Below are 26221 nucleotides of genomic sequence, written 5' to 3'. Positions count from 1 at the left end.
TATATATATATATATATATATATGTAAAACTTTCTTTTAAGACGGGGAGGAGCAATCTGAGGCAACTTCAGTTTCCACTTCCCTTCTATGGAAATTACGGTGACAGCCACAAGCTGCACAACTTAGAGCACCAGGAGTTCCTTCCTCACCAGAGGGCATGAACTCCCGGCAACCATCAACCGCGTATCCACCAACACTTGCAGCATGGTTCCTCTGGCACTCTCTGTACCTCACTGTTCTAATAGTAATAGATGTATGCATTGAGCCATCATTCTCTTCATTCACTTCATGACGTTTTGTCATCCCTCTTCTTTAATTAGTTGGAAGAAATAATATTTCTCTGTTAAAAGATAGAAGAGATAAGATATGTACGACAGAATTTTTAACTAGCTATCTACCGTCATAATCTTTTTCCATTAACCAAACCCTAACTCTATAAGGAATATTTATAGCACAATATAAAAGTTGACACATTTCTTTTGTCTCTATTACCAGTATGTAGTAAAATATTATTCGTGTTAGTTCGGGTCTCTCACTTGCTAGGTAAATTCATAAATGATCATTGTGAATTGACTGCTCAACTTCCTTATCTGTACCAAATATGCTTTGCTTAAAAAGGATTTACCGCTACATAATTTTGTGAAAATTAAACTAAAAACAAATCATGTTTCCATAATTAGGCCTGTAGTAGTGACTGGTTTCTTATAGAGCGACATGATAAGCTTGCTCTTTTTTTTCTTTTTTCGTTTTTTAAGTTTAAAAATGAATGTGGTCCTTACAAGTGATATGAGAAGTTCTTTCAGGCTTATTTTATAAATTGATTGATTAGTTCTGAAATTTGGGACTTGGTGAAATTTGTCTATGGATTTGAGATACAGATAGGATAATCAGATTAATTTTTTAATTTAATAATATGAGCTACAAATAGTCTATCTACTCGAGCAATATTTAATATCTTATCAATAAGGATGTTGGGAGTTGGAGAAATTTTGAGGGATATACATTTAATACTTCGAGAATATATTTACTATGTATAGTCTAAACTCAGTGCTATATTGTTTTGAAAAAAACCATCTATTCGTTGAAAAATTGGACATAAGTAAGTGTTCCTCACAGATATATCTCAAAGATATAATATTAAAGGGACTAAGGAAAGGTAAAATGGAATAATTACATAAATTAATACATTTTAAAAAATAATTACTGATTTTAGCGATACTTTTTGTTTATTACCATTTATAGCAATACTGCGATAAATCTATAATATGTATTAAAAGTGAATTATTTATGCAATATATTTGAATTATAATTGTTTTTGAAATATATTGTGTTTGTTTAGTAAAAAATGATCACATTGTATTATAAGTGTATTAAAATGTGTGATAAATGTATTATCCATCATTAAAACTTGTATTATATGTGAATAATAAATTGTTCTGTGTAATATGTATTAAAATTGTATTATAAATGAATTAAAAGTGATCAAGTGAGGTAAAAATATTATTGCTATAAATGGTAAATATTTTTTTATTATAGTATATTTATGTAAGTTTCCCTATTAATATTCCTACAGAAACCCTGCAGTGTATGTTTTTGGTGGGTCGTGAATCGTCCACCGACTTGACCCGAAGATCAAGTTCTTGGAAAAGAAGAGAAGACAGTTAGGAAGTTGTAACTTTGTAACTGTTCCAACTTCTCCTTTTAAAATGAAAGCTCTTTTTTTTTTCAAAACGTGAACAATAGAACGTTAAAAAAGAGAGAATGTGACCATGAAAACGTGAAAGCAACAGAAAAATATAGAAAAACAAAAAATATTCCTCTTGCCAATATTCAATTGACATATACACAGACACTCAATTAGTTTGTGAATAAGGATATAATCTTTGTTTCTTAGTAAGAGAGAATTAGAGCGAATCCTTTTTGATAGCAAAATCAAATAACTTACGTTGCCAGTATTTTGCCCTTAAAATTGCCTTATTGCTAAAAGAGCATGGTTAATTGATCCCATTATTCAATACTTCCATGCAAATTCACTATCATGTAAAAAAAAAATTCTTCTGTGACTAACTTTTCCTTGAAAATTGGTGGAAAGAAAAAAATTGGAAACAGTTATTGTTCTTTTATAAATCTTTTGAATCTAGATTAATTATATTATTATATGAGTCGGACTCATACCTTTAAAGAAAATCTTCTTCAGTTTTATGTGATTTGTGTTATGTGTGTTCAAAAATATTACATGGAACATTAAATTCCATAATATACTCATTTGTTGATTTTCAAAAATTTACTATATCAGAAGAGCAGATAAAAAAAGAGTGAGACAGATTTCTCTGAAAATTGATTGTTTTTTACTATTTTTTTTCAGAATAACTGATTTTGTTGTTTGCGATGTACAAATTTAATTAAAAAAATAAGTTAATATGATCTACTCGTTTGTAACTTTATGAACATATGTTATGATAAAAAAATTGATTTAAAATGAGTGGAAAAGGAATTTTTTAAATTGAGCTGAAAAACAAAAAAATATATATGATTTTTAGAAGAGTTTTGCTTCCTTTTAGGATTACTCCCTTTGGAAAATGAAATTTCATCCTTTTAGGTTCTTTTTTATAATATTTTTTTTTAATATAACATGTTATTTTTTAAATATCAGACTTTTAAATTCGTTTAGTCCATATGTTATTTATGCTATTTTTTTTTGTGTCTTCTACCAATGAAAGTGACATATGTACTCACATTGAATGGTTCAACCATTCTTATTGTTTCCTTATTCCTATTTTAGAAATGGATGTACATGAACAAACTTGAATTATTCCAATTGGGTGTTTTAGATGTCGAAAAAAAGGACAATGTAGACGAGCACGTTACGGTAGGACATGTTTATGGGGGTGAGAAATCATATGGATTGGTGTCGTGACGACGACGAAGAATTTGTTAAGGAATCAAAGGGTCGTTCAATGGAAATGAGATAAATATCCCAAAAAGAGTTTGTCTTTGAAGATGGATCCTAACACTTCCTCAGATCCTTCAACACAAAATTTTATGAGGTTAATGAAAGTGTCATTCAAGTGGAGGAGTACGTTGTATACGACTCTTTGTATCATTCCTTACAAAAATACTGAAAGATTGAATTGATCAAAACTTATTTTGAGATTGGGAATGAAGAACCTTTCTGGGAGTATATGTGTGGTTAATATAGAAATAAAGTGGGTAAAACTTCACAACATAAACATAGTTTAGTATTGAATTTTGTTGTTTTTTCTTTGCATATCATGTGATGAACATCCTTGATTTTTCTTTAGTTTGATTATTTTAATTTGATTCTCTTTTTTATGGATTAGTTGATTGTTATACAATTACGTCTGATCATATGGTGTTTGATTATTAGACATGTAAATATTTGTGATTATGGTAAAAATATATATTAGTATAAACAATACTAGTTTATTGATGAGATGCATATGCCTTAATGATCATGGTAGTGATTCCTGTGGAAAAAGCAGAATTGAATGCTTATTAACGTAGTGGTGTTGCACAAGTTGGTTATACAAATAGAAGGAAGTGAGATCAGTTGATGCAGTTCCTCTTGATCGAGAAAGCTTTAAGGCTGCTTTCCTTGATATGTTCTTTTCCCTTGAGATGATGGAGGAAAAAGGACTCTAATTCATTAACCATAACCAAAAAAATATGAGTTTTAAGGGGTATGCCTTGACATTTATAAAACTTTCTAGATATGCTCGCACTATAGTTGTCAATCCTAGGGAAAAGATGAGAAAGTTTGTTTCGAGAGTGTGTGAAATGGTGGTTAAGGAATCTCGTACCGCTATGATCATTAAGGAAATGGAAAATTCTTGTTGGATGGTTCATGGTCAAAAAATAGAAGAAGAAAAGCCTGTGGAAAGGTTTATGGAGACAAAATGGGCAAAGATCGATGATGTTGACTTTTCATATTCAAGGTCTGATGGACATGTTCATTCTATGTTTTGACAAAGGTTTTCTAGTCAAGGTTCTTCCGATGCTCTGGCCCCTAAGTTCAACAAAGATAGTATGTCCAACCCTAAGCCTGAAGGAGGATATTGTGGTTGAAATGTATCTTTGATTCATAATGCCAAAAGTGTGGATAGAGTGATAAAGGAAAATGCTTGGTTGGTACGAATTATTGTTTTGGTTGTGTCAAAAGTTATTACTGCTTGAGAGATTGTTCATATAGAATTGACAAGGGAAAGGATGGCATGCAAGTTCTGACTAGTGTTTTGGGTTCAACTGTTGTAAGGCAAAACCAATTCTATTTACTAAAAACTCGACTCATCAAGAGGGATGTTTGTGTTGTAAGTATTGTAAGTTGAAAGTCTTACATTTCAATATTATTTTTTGCCTTATCCCGATGCTACCTTGTCTTCTGTGACAACACTTGTGGCTATGAGGTTTGATGTTTTTCCAGATGTATTGTAAGATTCTTTTTCTATTTCTACCTCTATTGGTGTATATATTGTGGCTAAGAGGGTCTATAGAAGTGTTCTCATCTATTTATCCCGTAGAGTCACTCATGTTAATCTTGTAGACTCGGAAAAAGAAATGGCTCCGAAGAAAAAATTCACCTATTTGACAAAGGGCATAATTTAGAGCTTTAAGGTGCCATCCACAAAGGCCAACCATGGCCCCTAGGTAGGTGGGTTGTGTATTGGCCACCCAAAAGTTTTCAAGGGAAAGAACCACGACGTGACCAATGGACCGTCAGTGGGTCCGCGGTCAGTGGTCAAGGATCCATATGAGAGGCACAAAATTCCACTATCTATAGAAGAGTGTGCGAGATGGATCGTTAGTTAGTCCATGATTCTTCAGTCAAGAGTCATAGGTGGGGGTTCGACTATTAGTGTTAGGGGTAGTTGGCTCTTTTCTTTGTTATATTATACCTATACTACACATTTTTGTCAAGCCTTGGGGCTACCCCCTTGAATTAAACACGAGACTTAGGATCTTGAATGAACCCAACCTAACCCTAAAGCTGGAATATTGTGAAAACCCATACTCGATAGAGAGAAGCCTTCCAAAATTTTAAAAGTTTCAGGTGCCATCCACAGTGGCCAACCATGGGACGTGGATCGAGCAACGAGCTTAGGTAGGTCCATGGAAGAGGCCACAAAAAGTGGCCCAAGCTAGAACCACTGTTGGACCTACGGTAGGTTGTAGCATGATCTGTGTCCATTAGCCATGGGTCTAGAAAAAGTCTTTCACAAGGAACGATGGAGTGCAGGATAGACCGTAGATCCATCCATAGTCCATCGGTAGGGATTCTATGGGTCACTACTAACAGTTATTTTCAAGGGCAGTTGAGACTTTTCCTAATTATTTAATTCCCATACTATGTAGCTTTGACTATATAAAGAACCCATATATAAGCCTGTTTACCACCAAATTCACCACATTTAATTCATTTTTTTAAATTCCACAAAAGAAATCAAATCTCCTCCTAAATATTCTCTCTCTATAAAACTAGAAGAAGAAGAAGATTCAACAATGGTTTGAAGATAAGGATCCAAATTCTCTATTGAAGGCTAGTAATTGGAGTCAAGGTATGATAGTTTTAATCCATGAATCTCTTTCATGAGTCTCCAAATTCCTCTATTTCAAAAGGTAGAATTCCCTATTTAACTAGAGTTTTGATCAATCATCATGCATTCTTCCGATTATTGATCTTAATAATTTAATTATGTTTAAATATGAATGAATTGATGATTTACTATGGTTTTATGATTTTTACCCTATGTACCCATGCCCCCCCCCTTTCTTTTCCAAATTGTGATCATATAATGTGGGTTGTTGACTATGAAAGAGGAGTTTGATGATCGAATGCATGAAGTAATAGAAGTAGATGAATTTATGATAAAATTCCAAAACTATGATTTCTATATTTGTGGATTGAATGTTATCTTTTAACCATGAAAGGGAAAAGTATGATTTTATGTATGATCTTATGAAACTATGTAAATATGTAAGGGTGCTTTGAGAGTAAAGTTCTAAATGATGATGTATTATGTTGTGTGGTGATAGCTTTTTTTCATAAACAAAAGCTAGCGTGATGTGAAAGGTTTTCTCACGTAATTGAATAAATGAAAAAGAGCAATCTTAATGAAACTATCTTGGGTTTGCCAGGTGACATGCCTTTCCATAGATAATGAGAATAACTAAGAAAATAGTATTCTGCGGGAATTATGCTTAGCACAAAGTGAATTTTCACAATGATATGGAAGGTTCACGTGAGTAAATGTTGGGTTTCTAGAAAAACTCTCATTAGATGGAAGCTATCTGGGAGGCCGGGATTCTAGTAGAAATCTAGTTATCCCATAACTATGTGCCCTATAGGTTGATTAGCTAGTGGTTCCACTTAAGCTAGAAGCTCTATTCTATGTTGGGCAAGTAGAACAACCCTTTTTCGGTGAGAGAGACACCAGGGGATCATGTTATAACTCACATGGTTTGTATATCAGTTATAACTAATTTTCCGACAATATTATAATTAATGAACTAAGGTTAGCTAATAGAGTATCTATGACGTGTTCAAAGTTTGAATGTGATTTAGCTTGCATTGACAATAATGTTATGACTTATGTCTCCCAACCTCATTCTAACATGTTTTACTTAGTCAATTGCATGTGAGTAAATGAAAATTTTCTTTTTTGCATGTTTTAAATGTTTATATGTATAACTATCATACTTAGTAAGTAACTTTAGGTACAAACACATATTGTTACCTACACTGTTTACAAATGTAGAGCCCGACAGACAAGGTTCTAATTTTAGTTGCTAGAGTTGGACTTTAAATCTCCTGAGATTGGTGGGTGTTCATGGTATGAGGCTGGATGTTTCCCTTATTGTAGCTTCTATTTTGTATTTCCTTTTTTAACATGATATATGGGCTACGCCTACATTCATTCGATTGTAATTGTTGGCTATTTTAAGACATAAGTTAGACTTTCGATTTTCTATAAAACTATTTTGACTTAAATGTTAGTTTGATCTCTATTGTTCTATTACCTTATATCAGGATATGCTATGTTGCTTGTATGGAGTTCACCAGGGTTCTATACACCATGTTACATCTAGTGGGTACCCGTGGGTTGTGACAAACTTGGTGATTAGAGAACAAGGTTTAGAATGGTCCTAAGATGTCTCATAAGCCATTTTAAGTAGAGTCTTGTTCATGAGTGTGAAGAGCACCATATTCATGAGTGAGAGGCTACAAATCTATTAGTATACTCTACTTCTTTCATTACTCTTAAGTCTTGAGATAGAGTTTAACTCTATAAAGTCTATCTCCTAATATTTACCTTATGCTCTCCAGGATATGTCTTTTACAAGGGTTGTTAGAACAAAGATGGGTGACAATGTGGAACAAGAAGATCCTCCCCAAGCTCATCCTCACTCTTCGATCGATCCTTTCGCTGAGAATGTAACAAATATGGAGTTTAGATCGACTTTTCAAATGTTGGACCAAGCTATGACAGCAAAAGCCAATAGATATATGGTAGCCCCTATGAACCAATTATTGGTACGACGGCTTCAAGAGTAAGTAATTTTTATGAGGATGAACCCTCCAATATTTTATGGCTCGAAAGTTTATGAAGATCCTAAAGAGTCTATTGAGGAGGTATATAAGGTACTAACTATTACGGGAGTGACTGTGGTAGGGATGGCAGAATCAGCTGCCTATCAATTTAAAAGTGTTTCTCAAATGTGGAACAATCAATAGAAAGCGGCAAGACTAGTGGAAGTGGGTCCTGTAGAGTGTGAAATACATAAGTTGACTTTTCTTGATAGATATGTTTCCCTTGAGATGTGTAAAGACAAGGTTCTAGAGTTAATTAACTTTTGTCAAAGAAGTCCGAGTGTGAGGGAATATGTTATCACTGAATTATCCAATATGCACCAACAATTGTTGAAGATTTAAGAGCTAAAATGAGTAAGTTTGTATTGTATGTGTCCAAATTTGTGGTAAAAGAGTATATTACAACCATGCTCATTGGTGACATGGAAATCTCTCGTCTCTTGGTGCATGTACAATAAATTTATGAAGAGCAAGTCAAAGAGAAGTTTAGACAGGTAAAAAGGGCTAAGACCGGTGATAGTAATTTCTCTCATGCTAGATTAAATGGACATAGTCTTCCTATGTTTCGAAAAGGATTTTCTGGTAAAGGTTCTTCTGACATTCCTCATAATTATAAAAAGGATAGGGTGTCTAACCCTAAAACTCAAGGAGGAAATGGATGTGGTTCTTCGTACGCAAGGTCTACATGTGCTGAATTTGGGAAGAAACGTAATTGTCGGTGCCTAACCGACACCGATGAATGCTTATGTTGCAGGAAGAGTAGACACAAAATTATAGATTATCCCATTCTTGTGGCTAAAGAGAGATAGGTAAATAAATCTTATTCCAGCAGTTCGAATTGGAATGCTCCAAAGCAAAACACACTTATATGGTCTCAGAACCCTAGATGACCAAGTGAGTTCTCCGGATGTAGTTATGGATATGTTAAAAGTTTTTTAACATGATGTATATGGTTTTCTTAATGCTAGTGCAACTTTGTCCATGGTGACACCTTATGAGGCCATTAAGTTATATGTGCTACCTGACATATTATTAGAAACTTTTAATGTCTCTAATCCTATTGGTGATTCTGTGGTTTCTAAGAGGGTTTATAAAAAGTGTCCCGTTTCTTTATCCCATATAGCTACTATTGTAGACATGGTTGAACTTAACTGTTAGACTTTGATTTCATTTTTGGGATGGAGTGGTTGCATTATTGTTATGCTTCCATATATTGTAGGACTCGAGTGGTCATATTTAAGTTTCCAAATAATCCTATCCTTGAAATGAAGGGGGGAAATTCTATGCCCATGGGTCAATTTGTTTGGTGTCTAAAATCTAGAAAGATATTCTCTAAAAAGGTTGCATTTACCATCTAGTTACGATGAGGGATGTAGATTCTGTAACCCCTACTCTTGAGTCGGCCCCCATCTTTAATGACTTTCTTGAGTTATCAAGATGAATTTCTTTGTATTCAATGTGAGCGGAAAATAGACTTGGTATTGACCTTCTCTCGATTACGCAACCTATCTTTCTTCCTCCTTATGTAATGGCTCTGCTTGAACTAAAGGAGTTGAAAGATCAATTAAGGGATTTGTTTTATAAGGCTACATCTGATCGAGTATCTCTCCATGGGGTGCTCCGATGTTGCTTGTTAGGAAAAAATATGGTTCCATCCGTATGACATTGATTATCGTCAACTAAACAAAGTGGCCATTAAGAACAAATATCCTCTTCCAAGAATGGATAATTTGTTCGATCAACTTGTAGGAGAAAGATATTTATCTAAGATCAATATTCGTTTGGGTTACCACTAAATCAGGGTAAAGGATAGTGATATTCAGAAGACGACCTTTTGAACTCGATATTGTCATTATGTGTTTTTGGTAATGTCGTTTGGGTTGACTAATGCTCTGGAGGAGTTTATGGATTTTATGAATAAGGTGTTTAGACAATAGTTTGATATGTTGATAATTGTGTTTATTGATGATATTTTGATCTATTCAAGAAGTGGGGAAGAGCCTATAAATTATTTGAGGATTGTATTGAAAATTCTAAAAGACCAACAACTTTTTGCAATGTTTAGCAAATATGAATTTCGGCTAAGGACTATAAGTTTTCTTGGGCAAATTGTTTCAAGCAAGGGTATGAGGTAGATCATATTAGGAGGGATGTAGTTAAGAGTTGGCATAGACCTCTAATTCGTTGTTATAGTATAATCTTTTAGGGTTTAGCCGGTTACTATAGAATGTTTATAGAGGGATTTTCCTCCATTGTTTCTCCTTTGACGACTTTGACTGAAAAAGGCTAAATGTATATGGTCAAAAGCTTTTGAGCTAAATTTCCAGGATTTGAAATATAGACATACTTTCATTACGGTGATGACCTTACGGAAAGGTATAAATGGTTTGGTGGTGTATTGTGAAGCCTCTAAAGTTTGATTGGGATGTGTGCTTATACAAAATGCTAAAGTGATTATCTATGCTTTAAGGCAACTTAAGCTACATTAGAAGAATTATCCCACCCATGAACTTGAATTAGCGGCAGTTGTTTTCGCCTTAAAGACATGGAGGAATTATTAATATGGGGTTGATGTTGATGTTTTCACTAATCATAAGATCTTGAAATATGTGTTTAATCAAGGGGACTTGATTTTTTGTCAAAGAAGGTGGCTATAACTATTTAAGAATTTTGACATGAGTGTTTTCTATCACCTCGGTAAAGAAAATGTGGTAGTGGATGCTCATAGTCAACCATTAATGGGTAGTGTTGCTTATGTTGAGGATTAAAAGAAAGAGGTTGTTCGAGATGTTCATAGGTTTCCTTGATAAGGTGTTCAACTAGTGGCTTCCATCGAGGGTGGTGTTATGGTTCGTAGTGGCTCCGAATTGTCTTTTGTGATTGATGTGAAGGCCAAGAAAAGTATTGATCAATTTTGGTGGAATTGAAAGTGTTGCTGCTCAAAAAGTACGTTAAGGATTTCTCCCAAGGGGAGATGTGTTACTTATATTTGAACGTCGGTTATGTGTTCCGAATTTTGATGACTTGAGGGAACTAAACTTTCCAGAAGCTCATAGTTCTCGGTATTCTATTCACCTTGGATCAACCAAGATGTACTGTATTTTGCAAGATATCTATAGGTGGAATGGGATGAATACGGATATTGTGGGATATGTGGCTAAGTATCCTAGTTGCCAACAAGTGAAGATTGAGGATCAAAGTCCAGGAGGTTTATCCCAATACATTGGTATTTCTATTAGAAGTGGGAAGATGTGAATATGGATTTTACTGTAGGTTGCCACGTACTCGGTAGCAACATGACTCGAGTACAATAATAGTGAATCAGATGACTAAATCTGCTCATTTCATTCCCATAAGTTTCCTATTCAGCAGAAGATAATGATAAGTAATATTTGACAGATAAGGTAAGGTTACATGGAGTACTGTTGTCCATAATTTCTGATCAAGGTTCCTAATTTACTTCACAATTTTTGAAATCATTCCAAAAGGTTTTTGGAAAAAAAGGTTAAGCTTAGCACAACTTTTCATACCAAAGCAATGGACAACGTGAGAGTTCTATTCATTCATTGAAAGATATGTTGAGGGCTTGTGTGATTGATTTTAAAGATAATTAGGATTATCATTTGCCGTTAATTGATTTTTATTATAATAGCCGTTACCACTCAAGTATTGATATTTCTCCATTTGAGACTCCTTATGGAAGGAGGTGTAGATCTCCTATAGGATGGTGTTATGTGGATGAATTTGCTCTCATTGGTACAAAATCGGTACATGAGGAAATAAAGAACATTTGGATTGTTGGAGAGAGGTTAAGAATAGCACAATGTCAGCAAAAGTATTATGTCGATTTTAGAAGGAGGGATCATGAATTTGAGGTTCATGAGGTTCATGATTAGGTTTAGGATTAACTCGCTCGAGCTGAACCCATATCAACCCAATGCCCACTAATCATCAATTCATAAGTTTAGTATCAAAACATCTTTCTTGAGCAAGCCAAAACACAAGGATAAAATTGTATTCACAAATTAAATTCTTAAAGTAAACCACAATTAACGATTGAACTCGCTTCTAAATAGTACTAAAAATTAGAATTACCAATATACTAAATCAACCCATAATCATATAATCACGCCCTAAAATTGGGGTTTTAGCAATACATTATAACAAGATAAAAATCGTTATCAAATTGAGTTTCAATTAACTGGGCAAGATTGATTTTATCTTTACAATGGTCCAATTCGAAGAATCTGACAGACCCACTTCAAATTTTCAAAAGCGAAAAACATCAACTCTTCAAAGCTTAGGGAAACTAGAGAAAAGTAGACTCAATCTAAGAATATTTGATATAATAAATAATAGATGTATGATAGATACTAAATTAAATGTTCAAGAATGTATTCATAGTCATTGAAAATGTGTTGCAAAGATCAACTTGGTGAAGTATGTCGGGCTCACTGAACCATTCGGTGAGCCACCCTTTGTTCATTTCATCGCCTTTCTGCCTCGGAATTCGACATCCTTAAGTTCTCTAACTTTGGGCAATCCAGCATTGCATCGCGTAACCATTCGACGATTAGCTGACTGCTATTTTCCATTGGCAACTTGATTTCTCCATTCTGGGCTGGCACACTAGAACTTTAAGCGGTCAAATGACCATTAGATGACTCACCATGTGGACTTTGGCAATCACCAGACTTGTGTTCTTCATTCTCTCAACTCGTTTTATTCCTTCCTTTTTTTTAAATATTAGTGTCCTATTTTTGTTCCTTAACCCATATACTTGGGAATCAAGGGTTTTACATGATTTATTATACATAAACAAGAATTTGAGGATACAAAATCGTCATAAATAAAGCTCTAAATGAGTCCAAATCTTGGACTCATCAATACCCGCAACTTTAACTTTTTCTTGTCCTCAAGTAAAAGTGAAGTTCAGAAGTTCAAAAAGGATCTCAAAGAGTGCTAAAAATAATCAATCATGAATGCACATAACTAGACTCAACATACTTATGTACGGATCAGTTGTGCACTTAAAGATTCATGTTATGACTGGCCATTACCAAAGATTCTCAAGTTCACAATACTTGCTTCAAATGCAAGTTCAAGCTTAACAAAGGTACTGAAATGCCTTCACAACAAGAATGATTCCATATTCACACACAAATATTCAATAAGTTATAGTTCCAGAATGACATATAACTCTTACACTCACAAAGATGAACACAAGCATGACTTCACCCATAGGTTTGACCTTGTTTTCAAATTAACATTCTCTTCAGCTCACTCAAGATCAAAAAGATTTTTTAAAGGCCTATAACGGGGATGAGTTTAAAGCTATGGTCATTTAGGTTTTGTGGCTGCTATCCTCATAAAATGTGGTACAAACATCACTTTCTTCCCTTTTTTTTGACATTTTCAACCATGATCAAGGTGTACCCCATTATTCACTTCTCATAGTATACTGGACACTTCATTTCTTTTGCAACTTTCACAACTTTATTGCGTAATTTTTCATTCTTGTTTACTTTTTTTTGAATGGAGGGGTTCCATCAATCTCAAAACCATGGATCAAGGGGGACTTCTTTGAACTTGTTGATTTACTTTCTTTTTTCACCACACCCCCATGTTTGGGTTTTTGCCTAAGTTGGCCATTAAAACAAACCACAATTCATAAAGATTATTGGTTAATAGATAAAAAGGGGTTATGATTGCATGATGTTTCTTCTATGAAAAGGAAAAAAGGTTTCAAACAAAGATCACACACTCAAAAGGTTGGCCAAAAAAGATGTATATTGTTAAATTGTTTCACTCTTCAAAATTGTTGCTTATGATCATTTAAAGGTCTTGCATCACTTAGTCAACCGGACAAACGGGGAAAATTCTAGGTGTCATCACACAAGATTCATGCAAAGCTCATCGACAAGGCATTCGCAGCAGTATCAAATAAGACTCCACACTTTCGCTACTTTGCAATGTTCATAACAAGAGACTACATTCGATAACCGCCTAGTCACAATGAGATAAAATTAGTTCACATATTGTCTATGCAACTTATTTTGGTCTCATCATAGCCTCACATTCATTTTGTTTGATTCAGAGCACTATTCAACTCATCATCATTGATCATATCCGACGCTCAAATTTGTAAAAGAACAGCCACAATCTAACATAACAAATGGAGGATTTTTTTTAGAAGGGTCAAAATCCATTTGCATTTAAAACAAGGATCCATAAGCTCAAACATCCACAAAATAGTTTCAAAGCGCAATTTACAGCACAAACACCCCATATATATAAACAAAAATAATGATAACATGAGGTAGGTATGAAGATACCTTACCCACAATAAATAAAAACCAATTGTCTTCAAATGCAACATAATACTAAAAATTCAATAAAAATGATAGAGAGGGAGGTAAAGAGGGGTCTTGTCTGCACATTCGGTCCATATGTTAGGGCATCAGTGCTCGGTGCAACATCAGGATCTGACTCCACCAAGATCAGCTATGGGTGTATCTGCCAAATGAGATCTTCATAAGCGACTACACCATAACCTCCTCATCTAATGTAATTCCCTATAAAGCGACGAGTTCATCAACTCTAAGGTTCTTCTCATCACTCTAACCCTTGGAATATGCAGGGGTCACCTTTTCAACTCTAATATCATTTCTAGTAGTAGCCGGAGGCACATCCAAATCTTCTGTCATGTTGAGATCTCAATCGTACCTAAAATCATAGAAATTTTTGTGGACTTCAGATGGTCCACATACTTCATTAGCTCTGTAATGGCGACCTTTACGACCTTCACCTCATCTGTGTACCCTTGTCCTCGCTCACTCACCAATGTTCGTCCCGTAAGGGTATTAATAGTCACAATCAGGGTGTCACAGTAGCAAGGGCCCTCTCGATCATGCCAGGAATTGTGGCCTAAAGTTTGTTGGCATGCCTACTAGCAGAATGGGATAGCTTCCCCATCCGCAGTATCAAAACAAGGGTATGTGAAGGTCGAGAAGAACCAACAATAATAGCACCATCTGTGGGGGCATCAGAGCTGTAGGAGAAGTTGGCATCATATAAGGGACGTTACTAGATGTACATGAAGGTCTAGGGGCAGAAGTAGGAAATACTTCTTCCGCAGGTAATTTTTGAGTATCAACAACCAGGAAAGTGTCCACCGAGGTTGTATTCTCCTTCTTAGTCCCTTCTTTCAAGTACTCTGCCTCAATTCTCCGAATGTTGGTATAGGAAGTGGGAGTCACTTCCATATCCTTCTTCTCATCTTGAGGCACTCGGGCTTGTCGTAATAGGCTAGTTATCAGCACCAGAAAGTGGAGAGAGGTTTTGTTGTTGCTTGGCCCTCATGACCATTTATTAGCTAATGATAAATCCCAAGTTTAGCCTTGTTCCATCAATGATGCAACCAAGGCAGGCTTCTATCACGTGGGGGAGAATAAACTCATTGTGGGATGACATAATAGTACTACTAATGAATCCAAACTAGTACCTTGATTCTACATTAAGGTCCTCCTTTTCTATAGGTTCTCCAATGTCTATCTAGCTAGGAGTACCGTTAAATAGTAGAGAGGACAACCACTTTTTCATATTCCCCAACATTTTTTGCTTGGCGATTAACTGAATCTGTCGGCATACTTCTTCCCTTGTGGAACTTATGCTCCGTAAGCTATGAAAACTCCCGAACCCAATAGGGATGTAAGGTTCACATGGTTTTGTCATGATAGGAAATTTGTAAGACCTCAAGAAGTTCATAATCTCTGGGTATCTATCTAATACCGCATCAGTAGACAACCTCTTCTCCTTGATAATAGTCCGCAACTCCTCAGTCTTTGGTCTATTCATTGACTGAGATGTAGGATCCTGTGCATATGGTGTTGAGAGCAAGCTTATCCTGGATTAGGATGAGAGGTAGTAGCATGGGAGTCCTGATCCTAGATGAATCATTCAAAATCATGGAACACAGTTCAGCTCCCTCGGATGACATTAACTTATCATCTTAAGGCTTAAAAGTTGCGGTCCAAGGTTCTTGGTGCTCAGATTCACCCTCACAGGTTGTGAGGTGAGTGGCATATATCCCATCACTATTGGAGCTGGCCTTCGACGATGCTGGTTCTGGTGTCTTGCCTTTTCCTTTTCTTTTCCCACCTGTGGTAAGGAGTTTGGTAGTCTTTCCCCAGGATGTAGCCATATCCTGATATGCTCATATTATACCTCCCTAAAGAAGTATAAGTGTTCTTAATCAAGGAGAGAACCAAACAAGTAGGTTGGGGTCAATCCCACAAAGAAAATGGTTTAGACTTAACTTTAATTCACAATTACGTCTTTTAGGCCAATGTCTTTCAAAAATTAAGTAACTACAGGGGAATGGCGGGTTTGTGAAATAAGTTCCTTAGACAATCTAAGTTAACAAGTAAATGAAAGTAGATGTTATGTTTTCATCAAGTTGTGAGAATAACTAGGGTATATGTGTTCCCCACAGGTTCATAACGCCGTATTCCTAGAAATAACAATTCTTTCCTAATGTTTTGCATGCAAAGTGGCATGTTAGGAATCTCTAAATCCTTGGTCTGACATCTAGATAATTTAACTCCAAACCTTAGTCCGACTACGTGTGTATAATTTATTAACCCTTACTTTTACCTCATATTAGAAATCATAATCGATGTATGACTTAGTTATTACTTCTCACAATTCGACACTAGCCTATTAGATAATATCCCACTAAATCTATGTTGATAATTCTTTCCTATTCGTACCTCCTTGGTCCGGCAAGTTGCAAAAAGGCGAGTTCTAACACATGAACTCGTTAAAAAGACTTCTAAGCAAAAGAATTATCAATACATGCAAAAAAACTATTTCAGAATTTCTTAATTGCTAGTTATACTTTGTTAATTAACCATGCAAGGAAGATCACAATTCATAGTCTTGAATGAAGGAATCATAAACTTACTTAACAATAAGAAGAAACCCAGAAATTCAAAAATGAGGTTTTAAAACCCTTTATATAGAAAACATATTCCTGAAGAAAAAGGAATTTAAATAAGGAAAGTTTATTCAGTTAAGTCTGACTTCAATCTACGGAACAACTGACGGACCATCGATCAATCGATGGTCTGTAGACTCATTCCGCCGATAAGGACTATGAATATTTTTTTCCCTCTTCGGATGGAACCTTTTCTGAATTATCGAAGGAACAACAACACACTCCATCGATGCATCTACGGTCTGTCGATGCCCCTCCGTCGCTCAACCCTTAGAATTTTTCCAATCTCGGGTATCAAAACTTTCTATGAACCAAACGACGGTTCACCATCGATGGCCGTCGTTGCATCTCGTAGTTCCACACTTGGTCAGACTTCCCCGATTTATTTCCAAAGTCCTGGTCTGTCCATCTACAGTTACTGACTAAGGCCCGTCGATGGCCTCCGTATGTCCTCTTCTGCATTTTTTTAGTTGTTTCCTTACCTAGCCGCCTGAACATCCTTCCTGCAAAACAAACACAAAACTTGTTAAAACCACTACAAAAAGTCTCTAGACACACACAAGTATTAAGTACAATGCATTGAAAGTACCGTGAAACCACGGCACATCAACACCCTCAACTTAAATTCATTGTTTGTCCTCAAGTGACACACTATGACACAAAACAACATTCGTACAAAAGTATACACTTTTAAGCTCTAGCAATCACAAAACCATCAATCCCGACTCTTTAGTTGATTTGGTGCAGACTTACGCTCTCAAGTTGCACAATCTAACTCATGCAGATCAACTCATGAAACTCAGTACGCAATAGACACCTCTACTGTTTTGCCTCTCACAGACGTACCAATATTCTCATACCACAACTAGTGCCCTCACTTCAAAAGAAATCTTCATTTTTCACAAAGTGATTATGAATTTAGGTACAAGGATATTTGCTCAACACTCGCACTCAAGAACATGTTCAAATACAGTTGGTACTCTTCGCCATAGGCTTGCCCTTATTTTCAGTGCTTTGGTTCACCAGACTAGACTCTAGGATCATGGTAGGACTTTCTTGGCTTATTATATTGGCTCAGGGTCAGGTGTGATACAATTGGGTACATTTTTAGTTAATTTTTCCCTCCTTGAAATTACCGCTAAGCTTCGTACCTCTTTTCATTTCCTTTGACACCCTATTTTTCTTCTCTTTTCTTCATTGCCTTGCTATTTTTTGTTGGATGTGACTTTAACTTCTTTTGCACCTTTTTCTCTTAAAAGTTTTTGTTTATTTTATTTTATCAATATTTTCTTTTTCAATCAATGGATAATTTCACAAAGTCACATCTTTCGCTCAATTAAGCTTTTGTTTTTCAACATCCAACTCTTTTCATGCCCATTTTTGGGTCCTCACTCATAATAGCCACCTTCAACTCATGAATTTTTCATGAGTTGAGGTACACAATACCCGAAGTCGAGTCAGGGCCAGGACGAGGTCACTTACTGCATTATCCACACTCAACTTAGAATTTTGACCTAAGTCGACGTGCACATGTCCAAGGAGGGACTAGGGCCAAAATATTAGACCTTGGGAAGGTGAGTAGTTAAATAAGAAAATTTGGTCTATTACATGCTCAACATATTTGGATTAAAAAGGGTCCATTGTTTCATTTGGTTAACTTCTTTAGGCTATATATTAGCTATTTGTAACAAGGGTCTATGATCACTTCTAGCTTTAACAGTGATTCCCTTTGCAGGACTAATTGGGCAAGTTCTAGTTAGGTACCAACTGTTGAACACTCAAATCTCCTCACATTCTCTTGGCACATCATTACACTATAAAATTATCATCTTTCCTAGTTTAGGTGTTAGTTGAAGGTCATGCAGTGGGTGCCTACTTATGTCATGCTTCGAGCAAACACATTCAACTTATTGTCACTTATATGTGCAAGCACTATCGAGGACGGGCTATCATTTTTATCAGCCATCATGCTTCATTTTTCATGCTTTTATACTTGTACAAATTACGACATGTCGGTTCAACAAAAAATTAAGCAGTATCTTGGGGAAAAAGAACACAGGCAGGAAAACCCAAGAGAGAATTGTGAGTTGGGTAGCTCAGACTTCACCTACCACTCACATTCAATTTACCCCACCCCCAACAAAAAAAATTGCAATATTCCCCAATTCAATAAAATCAAAGTAATAAGGTGGTAGGTGCAACAATCTTGTGGTGCATAGCACCGAAGAACTATCAACATGTAGGTTGGTCCAATTTTTGGTAACCCACTGGATCATCAACTAGGCTACTCTCAGTAGTGCCCACAACAACCTCCGACCCATCAGTAGTACTCCTCTCACCGCTCGTCCGTATCAATCTGGATGCCCCAACAGCCATCTCTAGTGCTCTCCTCTAACGTATCTCCTCATCTACCATGGAGGCCGTCCTAGCCCTCTCAAGCTCTATTCTCTCTCTCATTTTTGCACGGGCCTCATCACTGATCTGATTTGTGTGGCTGGAGAGGTGCCTCTTGGTAAACTCAAGATGCATAGACGGTTGCTCAATAGGTCCCTTGAACAAGGGATCTAGCATTATTTCCTTTGCTAGCTCATCGGGAGCACTCTCTGGCTCAGTCCCCCTCATATCCAAGATAGTATCCACATCAACTAGCAAGATAGAAAGCTCATCCTGAATACTAGTGAGGTCAGTAGTGGGAGATGGGCATGCTAGAATTAGTAGCTCAAAGGCATGGAGGAGTTTGTGGACCGCCTGAATCTACTGCTCGGCCGCCCTCTTCTCTATGCGGTCTTCTGCCTGAGCAATGGATTTTTGAAATCCAAGATTGAATATGGTGGAGCAAAGTGGCCATCTGTGGCTCTAACTTTTGAACTCGAATTAGAGGGACCAATGCCCCAAATGGTGGTGAAGATATCAACGAGTTGGGGGCCTTGTTGGCTGCATGTGAAGACGATGCTAGAGTGGGGTTAGCAGATTCTGGTGCTAGCAGGTAAGCCTCTTGAGATAGCTCCACCGTCTCAGCTAGGTACTCGTTGAGTGGGGGAACCTCAGTTGGGACCTCTGCGAGGCGCTGCTACATTGGCCTCATCTTTGATGATCCCTATATCAACTATCCCTGAGGGTTGCTGGAGTGTCTCATAGTGCGAAATTGGCATACCTACCGCCTTGCACAACTGGAAGATCAGACATGGAAAGCGTAAGTGGTGGAAGTCTTGAATTCCCTTTCGTGGATATCCGCTATAAACACCCAAGTGAAGTCTATCTCCATTCCTGCTACTAGAGCTGCTACCATTAATGCCCTATCCCATGTGAGTACATTATCAGCTTTCGTCGGTGATAAACTATTTCAGACCAGCTGCCAAAAAAACTTGGCTACAAAATCAAAGGTAGCCTTCTTGATCAGCCCTCGGGGATCTATCACCTAGTCTGCCCTCTCACCATCGGTCGCAAGATATTGAGCCAACCATTTCTTTGTCGCCTCTCGATGCCAACACTTCTACCAAACTCACTACTCTATACTACCTTTGACCTGTATTCAAACTCTGATGTATTGCGAGTGCCTTATGAGCTGGTGGTAGGGACATATAGGAAACGACGAATGGTAGAATCGAATATGTCAACTCGGCACCCTCGGACTAATGTAGAAGTGAGAGGATCCTGTTTGGTATGTCATGACCACCTATCGATGGAACCTCGTAGAGTAGCTACACAAGAAACATAGAACTCCTGGACAATATGTCTAAATCCCGTGCCATCTAGTCAAATTTGTGCAGATTTTATTGTATGTGCACCACGGGGACCGTGGGTAAACTCCCTGTGAAGAAGTGACTCTTCTCAGTAGCCAACCGAGTCTTCACCCCCTATGCATTCAACATCTTTGCATCACTGTGCACCTGGTATTGACACTCGATGCACCACCAGTGTGGTTCATCAATAGTAGGTGCGAGGTCATCTGCTTGGGGTCTGGGTGAATACTCTAAACTGGTAGCCTTATCAGACGAGGCTTGGTGGTCTTGGCCCTCTGACCTAGTGGCTCCCTGAGAAGTGGAAATGAAAGTAGTGGCTGATTTTGGCACACAAAATTGGGCCTACTCTGAACCTGTTGCATCCTTGGTGCCGGATGTTGAGCTCCCTTGTGCACCGAAAATAGCCCCGACCGGTGAAGAGATTAACATGTGCTCTTTTTCAGACTAGGAGTCAATGATTAGGTCGGAAGTCACCTACCGAGGGTTCCCCTATTGACACATGCTGCTGCTGTCGGGGTTGCGGAACCTGGGGGGACATAGGATGGGTCCTACTCATTATCAGAGTCTTCTTCGATCATCCGATGAGACAGGGCAACCAACTTTGTTTTGCCTCTCTTGGCATAGACAACTTCCTTCTTGGGAGCCATCATTACCTGTAAAGTGGTTTTTATTCTCAACTCATCATATCTACACACTCAAAACACAATTGGAAGAAGAAAATATAAAAAAGAAAAACACAATTCTGTTCTACAGATTAATCGACAGGACCAATCAACGGTCCGTAGATTTATCTACGGTCCGTAGATGTTGTCCGTCACCCGAAAGTTAGCCTTAATCTTTCATGAGTTAAAAAATGGTTTCTGATAGAAACGACCGACGTGTAGAATGGTCCGTTGATCAATTGACATGCCATAATCAACTTCCATCGTCTGACACTTACATTTATTTTAGAATTTGGTGAAAACAGGTTCTCTGAAGGAAACGAAGGATGTTTAGAATGGTCCGTCAATCAATGACGAACCGTAGTCCACTTCCATCATTTTATACTAAGGCATATTTTGGGTGATTCAGTTGACGGACACCATCGATGGCCCATCTATCAACAACGGTCCATTAACAGGGTCTCGTGCTGTTGGTCTTATATAAGTTTCAGGCCGTTTAGGAGTTCAAATTTTTAGTTCCTTTAGTGACTCTTTTTTACACGAACAAGTTTTAACTAGCATTTTAAAACATTCAATACTAATTTGTCATACCTAAGGTTCTGATTACATGCAATTATTAACCCAATTCAGTAGATACATGGAACCCTAAGTCAAAAGTTTTCGACAACTACAATTATAACTTCTTAACTTCGCTACACTACCACTATCTATCCTCCCTAAGGGAGTAATTACACATTTTTATGGATGCATTTTCACTTATTCAGTCCCAAAGTCAAGACCAACTTTCGAATTCATATTTGTAACTATGAAGGAGAATTCAAAGTTCGAGAAATCAAAGTACCTTTCTTAGAAGTGGTGTGGTTTTGAGCGACTTGGAAGAAGTAGCCTACGGATCAAACCTCTATCACCGGTATTTTGAGAATGAAGAAACATAGAATTTGGAAGAGATGAAGAGTTTGCAGAAGTAGGAATTATGATGGGTGAGTGATTTGGGATTTGGAGAGGCTGAATTTAAGTGAAATAGGAAGGAAATAATGGAAGGAAACGATTATGGAAGGGAATTTTAAAAGAAATGGAAAGAGGGAATGAATTTGAAAAGTTATGTCTTTAAATATTACCTTCTAGGTCAGGTCGGATCAGTGGCGATTTGGACCAATGAAACCTTGTCAATGGTCTGTAGTTCAATTGATGGATCATCAATTGAGATCGTCGATCACTTCTAGACTTAGATAAAATTGGAAACATACCTGGGATCTAAGGACATCAACGACGGTCCGTCGATGGGGTCCTAAGACCTCTGCCCCAGACCATTTTCTATAGATTTTTGTTTTTGCTCTTTGCACATGTAATACCCATTAGGCCATTCTTTTTGTGTTTTTTCTGAAAGTTTTGAGACACGGACCCTATACTAATATCTAGCCAACACTAGTACACATGCAAGAATTAAATAATGTGGTAAACTAAACAAAATATACGACTATTGCTAATCGTTTGATAGAGGATACACATTGGGTTTCCTCCCAAAAAGCGCTTGATTTAACGTCGCGGTATGATGCAGACCCCTTGACTACATAAACTTCATCAAGAAGATAGGCTCAACCACTTCATGTACACTATGGGAATGTCCCAGATAGATCTTTATTCTTTACCCGTTGACTGTGAACTTTGCGACTTCCTTATTCTCCAAGTCTACCTCTCCAAATGGGAACACTTTAGTGATGAGGAATGACCCTGTCCACTTGGACTTGAGTTTGGGCAGAAATAAACGTATCGTAGAGTTGGTTAGAAGAACAAAATCACCAACAACAAGTTCTCTTTTTCCAATCCTGTGGTCATGATACTTCTGTATCTTTTCTTTATAAATGGCCGAACTTTTATAAGCCTTTAGGAAAAACTCATCAACATCATTGAACCCATTTAGTCTTTGTTCTGCCGCTTCAGTCCAATCCAACTTCAGTTTCTTCATTGTCTACATCGCCTTGTGCTCTAACTCGACCAACGAGTGACATGCCTTCCCATATACAAGTTGGTATGGAAACATACCTATGGGAGACTTGTATGCAGTGCAGTAGACCCAAAGAGCATCATCAAGCCTCCTTAACCAATCCGTTCTATTAGCATTCACTGTTTTCTCCAAAATTTGCTTGATCTCACGATTAGACACCTCAACTTGCCCACTAGTCTATGGATTGTATGGAGCAGCCACATTATGGAGAACACCATATTTCTCCAATATCCCTTTGAACAACTTATTATAGAAGTGTGAGCCACCATCGTTAATAATGACCCTAGGTGTACCAGATCTGGAGAAGATATTCTTCTTCAATAATGCAGTGGCACTCTTTCCCTCATTGTTGGGGAGCGCAATTGCTTCCACCCATTTTGTTTCATAGTCAACAGCCACAAGAATATATTTTACACCATGAGAAATCACAAATGGTCCCATAATGTCAATGCTCCATACATCAAATATCTCAATCAGCAGAATAAGATTCAAGGGAAGTTCTTGCCTCGCCGTATTCCTCCATCTCGTTGGCATTGATAACAAGATTTGGTGAAATCATGAGCATCTTGGTGAATGGTTGGCCAATAATACCCACACTGCAAGATCTTATGCGCAGTCCAGATACCACTATATTGCCCACCCATAGGAAAGGAGTAACATGCCTCCAAAACACTCAGCATCTCGACCTCAGGTACACAAAGATGGATAATCCCACCAACGCAACTCCGATATAAGTAAGGCTCATCCCAAAAGAACTTTTTCAGGTCATGCATTAACTTTTTCCTCTGGTGGAAGATCAAGTATGGAATACCTACATCATTCACCAAATAATTCGCGAAGTTTGCAAACCATGGGATCAAATCCTAAGACGCGGACAAAACATGTTCATCTGGAAATGCATCATCAATTTAAGCTTTTTCTCTCAATTCATGCATAACTTTATCCTCCAATATAGACAAGTGGTCGACAACTTGATTCCCAGTCCCCTTTCTATCTTTAACCTCAAAATGATACTCTTCTACAATAATACCCATCTAATAAAACTTAAAACTCCTTGAAACACACCAACCTCCTAGCATTAGCCTTAGTGTTATCCATAACCTAAACAAAATTATAGGCAAACATTAGAAAAAGGGTCTACTAAAGCAAAACTATATGGCACGAGTAAGAGAATGAAGAACTGATACTTTCCTAAGCATCCCATAGCCTCCTACTCATATATGTGTTGAGACATCCTAGGACCATTTTATAACTTTATGCTCTAATACCAAGTTTTTTCACGAATTGAAAGCACCCTAAAGTCGTGACGTATCGTACTTGAACTCACGGAGATCTTATACAAGCCTCATATCTTCATTACATAACATCATATCAAAATGGAGAGAATTGAAAACTTTTCTTTAAACATAGTACGAAAATCATTTCATAACTGCTGAAGTCTTTCTAACATGTGTTTCTATACCATCTACAAAATACATGAGTAATAATGTCTTGTGACATATACCACAAAAGTCTAAAACATAGTAAATGATATAGGAAACATAAGGGTGCTTCCATAAAAAATTCTATGGGGACTCATTGATTGTCAATCTTCTCAAAACTTAGGAACCTAGCCTCCAAGCAGTCAGTCTCATAAAAGCCCTTACATTTTGTTAGAAATGTCGGTAATATGTGTTAGTACAAAAGTAATAACTAATAAAGTTAACATATAAAACATAAGATATCTTAAAGGGTTAGTCAATATAAGACATAATCATTAAAGTCGATAACATAATCATAGCATGAATATCATATTCATAAATCAACATAATACTTTCATAAGATCATACTTAACATTTAGACTTTCCTACTCAAGTAAACTACTTCCTAATCCACCTCCACATATACTTGTGCAAGGACAAGGTAGTATATCATTCTACTACTTAAGCTAAGTACCTTTATTTGGTCATTCTTGATTATAATCCTTTTTTATAATTAAGACCTAAGTTCTTCATGACATAAGGGAATTATACCCATAGGTCACCTCAAGGCACTCTTGTGTAATGCATGTGGGGCATCTCATTCTACTACACACACTAAGCATATCTTGAAGGTACCCTACTCACTCTCATCAACTCTAGGTGTTACTATAGACGTACTTTATATTGACAAGTAACTATAATCTTAAGTCATTCATATCATGGAAGAAAACCATACAAAATATCCGAGCTAGGCATACACCATTTAAGAGGCCATTTAATAAGTAGCTTCAAGTCATACTTGTTCCATGTACAAATGACATCCCATATTACAACTCATACTAATTATTCCTTTAGGCTAACCTAATCCATGCTAACTTACTTTACATTCTTGTCTATTAAGCTTACATACTAAGCTAATAGACCCAATACCATAGAAAACATCATAACATACAACCAAAGCTAACAAAGGAAGGATATAAGAATACCAACCTTTCCACCATGCAACCATTCATGTAGATGCGAGCTGTCCATAGGGGAGCATAAGTCCTCTACCCTAAGCTAATCTTAGGAGAGACACATATCTAAATAATAAGCTACCATGAAGTGCTTTTGTCCTAACCAAGTCAAGATATCATGAAGACATTCTGGTCATGCTAGTTTAAGCTAACCCCGGGAGAGTATCGATCCTCCATTCTAGGCTGCTTTTCCTACTACTAACACAAGCTACCATGACAAGCACTCTATCAATTCAATATCAAGATAACTATGGGAGAACTTAACTCCTCAAACCCAAGATACCATTTGAAACACCATCCCAAGCTACCATGATATCTACCATACCAAGCTATATAATTCAACTATACATGAGGGAACCCATAGGTTCAACCTCGAGCTAATATATACTAACAATCATGATTCATTTTAGGTTATAACCTTTCAAATTCTACATACATGCAAGCTACTCATCATGTTAAACTCATTTTACAAGGCCTAGTGATCAACATTATGACTACAAGCCTTACATTCAGATTTTACTTCATGATACTCATAGTAGTCTAGATTTCAAGACACATTAGTTCTAAGCCTTAATCATAAGCTAATTCTAAGAATACTTCATCATAATGTCTCAATTCGAATAAATTCAATTCACTTCTATCATACATGAAACATCTAGGTTAATTCATGAATTCATAATTCTGTTCCTGATTAAGTTGTACACATATAAACTACTCAAGATAATCTTACA

The 26221-nt window shown here is 36.8% G+C and overlaps 2 protein-coding genes across 2 annotated transcripts; both read right to left on the bottom strand.

Annotated features, from left to right (window-relative positions):
- Window positions 1–30: 30 nt before the first annotated feature.
- On the bottom strand, window positions 31–464 carry LOC107014168 (mini zinc finger protein 2-like). The gene has a single exon (XM_015214022.2). It carries the CDS (start codon window positions 301–303, stop codon window positions 37–39), a length of 267 nt encoding a protein of 88 aa, XP_015069508.1. The 5' UTR covers window positions 304–464; the 3' UTR covers window positions 31–36.
- A 20431-nt stretch (window positions 465–20895) lies between these two features.
- On the bottom strand, window positions 20896–22975 carry LOC107013301. Its single transcript, XM_015213243.1, has 2 exons — window positions 22659–22975; window positions 20896–21034 (listed from the first exon to the last, which is right to left on the bottom strand). The coding sequence occupies exons 1-2, from the start codon at window positions 22973–22975 to the stop codon at window positions 20896–20898; spliced, it is 456 nt and encodes a 151-aa protein (XP_015068729.1).
- Window positions 22976–26221: the final 3246 nt, after the last annotated feature.

This window comes from Solanum pennellii, chromosome 3, assembly GCF_001406875.1.
Source record: "Solanum pennellii chromosome 3, SPENNV200".
NCBI classification, from domain to species: Eukaryota; Viridiplantae; Streptophyta; class Magnoliopsida; order Solanales; family Solanaceae; genus Solanum; species Solanum pennellii.
Note: the sequence above shows the minus strand (reverse complement) of the source record. Positions and strands in the feature narration are given on the sequence as shown.